The sequence below is a fragment of the Palaemon carinicauda genome, chromosome 35 (genome assembly GCF_036898095.1).
Source record: "Palaemon carinicauda isolate YSFRI2023 chromosome 35, ASM3689809v2, whole genome shotgun sequence".
Classification (NCBI taxonomy): domain Eukaryota; kingdom Metazoa; phylum Arthropoda; class Malacostraca; order Decapoda; family Palaemonidae; genus Palaemon; species Palaemon carinicauda.
The window spans coordinates 57265287-57270201 of record NC_090759.1 but is presented as its reverse complement, the minus strand read 5'-3'; the positions used below and the strand labels follow the sequence as shown (position 1 = coordinate 57270201).

The window sequence follows — 4915 nt, the reverse complement described above, 5'->3', positions numbered from 1 at the left end:
TCAAATATGGAAGAAACATTTGGTGTGCAGTCAGAGCTCTAGCTATTTTAGGTTGCTGAAGACTACCAAAGCTTTGATTTTTTTCCTATCATTCGCTAATTTATCTTTAGATTTACAGATATTCGCTGACATTTAATATATATATTAAGCATAAGTTGATAAATTCATTATGTAAACTAACAAAATTGTCACATTCAACATTATAAGAATGATTATTTCAAGAAGATTCAGGTCAAATGAAAAATATATTTTGATATTAAAGTTCTCTTTCAAAATGTATCGTTCAGTGTTCATACAATTTTATCGAAATTTACCTATAAATAACATTATTATGTGATATGATATAGCACTGATATTATATTAATGTTTATTATTTTTATATAACGTACTTTTTCACGTAGATACATTAAAGTTTATTAATAAACCCGCATTATCCTAGGGTCGTACTAAACAGCGTTTTCTATGCGGCATTGAAAGGCGTGTTAATAGGGTGTTGTACCACAGCATCACCGAGTAACATCAACATTACCCAAGTCGCAAGTGTGTGTTGTTCAGGGGTGCCATTCGTACGATAATTATCGTACATGTACGATTATTTTAGGTCCAGTACGATGTACGATACATACCTTAGGTATATACATATGTGTTTAATTAAACAATTATACTAAAATATTTTGAAAATAAGTCAATCATGTAACTCCTTAATAATTGTATTGAAACTGTGTACGATAGTTTTGGTTAAAATACGACAATTTTAAGGCTCATGTACGATAATCCAGTCAAAATAATCTAGCAACCCTGGTGTTGTTGGAGTTGTCAGCTGATGGAGAGTGGTAAGACATGAGACCGAAATAATGGCAGTCAACTTCTTACTCTCCTTGCGAGTGGACTTGCGACCTCTCGTTCCTTCGAGTGACTGAATCTTCTGAATCTTTTCCTCCAAGTGTTTCTACTACTGTTATTTTGTGACTGAATCTTTTAAGTGTTTCCTACGACTGTTATCCGTGTTATCCCCCCTTCGCCAGTTCCCTCGAATGCCTCCATACAACATCCAGAAGCGTGACTCGGTCAAACTTCAGAATATAGACGATATGGATGGACTTCGGAGTAATTTGTCCCACGAGGAACTCATACGGCATCAGGAGGGCGTTTCGGAGGGCGGGGGCGGCGGGAATTTTGACGGTGTGATGGTGGTGCCCCAACAGCAGAGGAGGAGGCCGTCCGGAGACGACGGCGACGACGGTGCTCCTGCTGACGAGGAAAATCGAACGAAGGCGACCAAAGGGCAGATTTTAACGGTAGCGATTTTGTGCTACGTTAACCTCATCAATTACATGGATAGATTCACCGTTGCAGGTGAGTTTTGGTGTTAATTGGGTCAAACAGTTTATTAGATTTAGGTATTTTTAAATTCCAAGTTGAAGGAACACATAGGTTAGGCTAGCCTACCTTTATTCGACCATTTAGGCCTAATTATTAATGAAAGGTTATTTAGCTTTTTACTTTGTAAATAAAACTGCTCTCCTATTATTATTGTTATTTTTATTGTTGTGTTTGTTGTTGTTGCGATTTTGGTGTAAATTAGTTGAACAGTATTTTTAAGTCCCATCTTGAAGGAACAAATAGGATAGGCCTACCGGTATTCATTCTTTTATTAATTTGGTTATTCAACTTTATTGTTTTGGTTATTCAACTTTATTGATAGAAAACTGTCTGCTCTGGTATGATTATCATTATTATTTACGAGATGTATTTATTATTGAGGGATCAGTCTACCGTAGTTAATTTTCCGGGTATCATATCGATTTCCTATTGGTTGAAAGTAACCTTTCATTGGGATGTCGTAACTAATTTCAATATACATAGAAAAATATCAATAGAAACTATTGGTTATTTATGTTCTCGCAATATTAAAAAAAATAAATGTAGAGTTATGTTTCTGTTTAGGCCGAAGCCAAGATTTTCTTTAATATTCCTACTACTACTACTACTACTACTACTACTACTACTACTACTACTACTACTAGCCAAGCTATAACCCTAGTTGGAAAAGCAAGATGCTATAAGCCTAAGGGCTCCAATAGGGAAAGATAGCCCAGTGAGGAAATAAGGAAATAAATAAATGATCAGAACAAATTAACAATGAATCACTCTAAAAGCAGTAACAACGTCACAACTGATATGTCATATATAAACTATGTATTAAAAAGTTAATGACACAAGTAGTTATTATTTTTTATGAAGATTTAGAGTAACTCTTAAGAAAATGACTAAAGGAAAGTAGAGAATAGTTTTCAGTTAGACCTATTCTTACTTATTTACACTTAGCTAAAGAAATAAGCTAGCCAGTATAGACCGTGTTTAGTATATGAACTTTATAATCGTCAAATAAATTCTTATATTTGGGTGTACCCTCGAAAATTGTGTTGTTGTTTGCGTGAGCCACTCGTTTCTTACAACATTGCAACCGGTAAATAAGTTCATAGTCTTGCGTATGTACAGGATAAACTCGGTTTACCCATATTTATTGGTATTACAGGGCTGTATTTCAAGCAAGCCAGTTGTGGCATAGTCACGGCCACTTAACTGTATTGTTGTGACCTGTTGCAATAATACTGGCAAAGCAAATTAAGCTCGCTAGTGTTATTAACCGACCCGGTTCAAGCTCGATGTCGAATGTTGACATTTACAATATTATTGTACTTCCTTCGCTTCGCACCGGTGAACATTTGACCAGAAATTGCCGTTATCCTTCTGGTTCGAAATCCTTTGAATTTTTGACCATTGGTTCATCATTTAGGTTATTCTAATATATAATTTTGAGCACTTTATTTTGGAATCTACATCTCGGCTCTAAATCTCAAAGCTTTAGCCTTAATTGTGACATTTATGACATTTAACTTGTACTGAGAAAATGAGATTTGGCACCTCAAGTACCTGATCACCCCATACGGCAGCTCTCTCTCTCTCTCTCTCTCTCTCTCTCTCTCTCTCTCTCTCTCTCTCTCTCTCTCTCTCAATACGAGAGTATCATTCACCCAGATTGTAATACACAAATTTGAGTTTTTGATGCGTTTTGGGAAACCGTATATTTGTCTATGACTTATGTTTATCGGATTGTACTCTGTACAGTAAGCTAAAGAGGTGACAAAATTTATTATAACCATCTTTAAATGTATGAAGATTCCATCTCTGTATAAAATCTGAGAGATGTATGCCATGTACCATATATTATTGACTTTTCATTGCTTGAAATATCACGAGACGTAGAAATATATGAAAAGGGCATTACTGGATACATTTCGGGGTTAAGATGCTGTGCAAGGAAAGAGCTTTATTGAAACCTTGGAAGATCTAGGATGTGTGAGTGGTGCTTGATGTGTAATGGGGTTCAATGTGTTGCTGAGGATACATTGTGTTTCTGGGAAACCAAGAATGTGAAGGTTTTATTGCAGCGTTCAATAGGTGGATGGTTATGGCAAAGAATATGGGTTAGTTTTTTTTTTTTTTTTTTGGGGGGGGCGAAATTTCTGAATGTTTTATATATATATATATATATATATATATATATATATATATATATATATATATATATATATATATATATACACACACCACTTGGCCAAATACACACACGTTATATATATATATATATATATATATATATATATATATATATATATATATATATATACACACAGTATACCACTTGGCCAAATACATACACACACACACACACACACACACATATATATATATATATATATATATATATATATATATATATATATATACCACTTGGCCAAATACATACACACACACACACATATATATATATATATATATATATATATATATATATATATATATATATATGTGTGTGTGTGTGTGTGTGTGTGTGTGTGTGTGTGTGGAAAGAAACACCATGCCTAATTCCTTAATGAAATAATCATGCATAAACCCTTTGGAACAAGGCATGTAAACCGTGTGATAACTCGCCAACACACCACATCATGTCAACCCGCCTACGGACTTTCATCTTCCCACACTTGGCATGTCTTCACCGTAATGACTGACGAAATTCCGTGCAAATAACTCTCATTTTGTCCTTTGCGGAAACCACGGATTCGTTAAGAATAGTTAGCGCAACTAGCTACAGACTGACCCGTGGTGACAAATGCGGCAATGCCAGATACCGCCATCCTGTTAAATGTGGTTGTACTCGAAGATGGGACTTTTTTATAGTTTCTTTTGTCTTCGTTGGTAGATAGTCCTTCCTTAGAAGTCTATAGTTCGAGCCCTGTAAGTGTAGGGTTCAATCTCTTAGAAGTCTACAGTTCGAGCCCTGTAAGTGTAGGGTTCAATCTCTTAGAAGTCTATAGTTCGAGCGCTTAAAGTCTAGGGTTCAATCTCTTTGAAGTCTAGAGTTCGAGCTCTCTAAGTCTAGAGTTCGAGCTCTCTAAGTCTAGAGTTCGAGCTCTTTAAGTTTAGGGTTCCAATCTCCTAGAAGTCTAGGTTTCAATCTCTTAGAAGTCTACAGTTGGAGCTCTCTAAGTCTAGGTTTCAATATTTTAGAAGTCAACAATTCGAGCCCTTTAAGTCTAGGGTTCAGTCTCCTAAAAGTCTACATTTCGAGCCCTTTAAGTCTAGGGTTCAATCTCGTAGAAGTCTATAGTTCGAGCGCTTAAAGTCTAGGGTTCGAGCTCTTTAAGTCTAGATTTCGAGCTCTTTGAGTCTAGGGTTCAATCTCTTAGAAGTCTACAGTTCGAGCTCCCTAAGTCTAGGTTTCAATCTTTTAGAAGTCAACAGTTCGAGCCCGTTAAGTCTAGGGTTCAATCTCTTAGAAGTCTACAGTTCGAGCCATTCAAGTCTAGGGTTCAGTCTCCTAAAAGTCTACAGTTCGAGCCCTTTAAGT

The 4915-nt window shown here is 35.8% G+C and overlaps 1 protein-coding gene across 2 annotated transcripts in view; it reads left to right on the top strand.

Annotated features, from left to right (window-relative positions):
• LOC137627767 (protein spinster-like) overlaps positions 1 to 4915 on the top strand; it is a 118996-nt gene that overhangs the window by 40948 nt on the left and 73133 nt on the right. Inside the window, exon 1 of one of the 2 annotated variants that reach the window (XM_068359064.1) lies at positions 823 to 1356. The exons of the other annotated variant lie outside the window; for it this stretch is intronic. Coding sequence (XP_068215165.1) covers positions 1035 to 1356 — 322 coding nt within the window. The 5' untranslated portion in view covers positions 823 to 1034. Of the gene's footprint in view, positions 1 to 822; positions 1357 to 4915 lie in introns of those variants that run through there. 2 annotated transcript variants of the gene reach the window in all.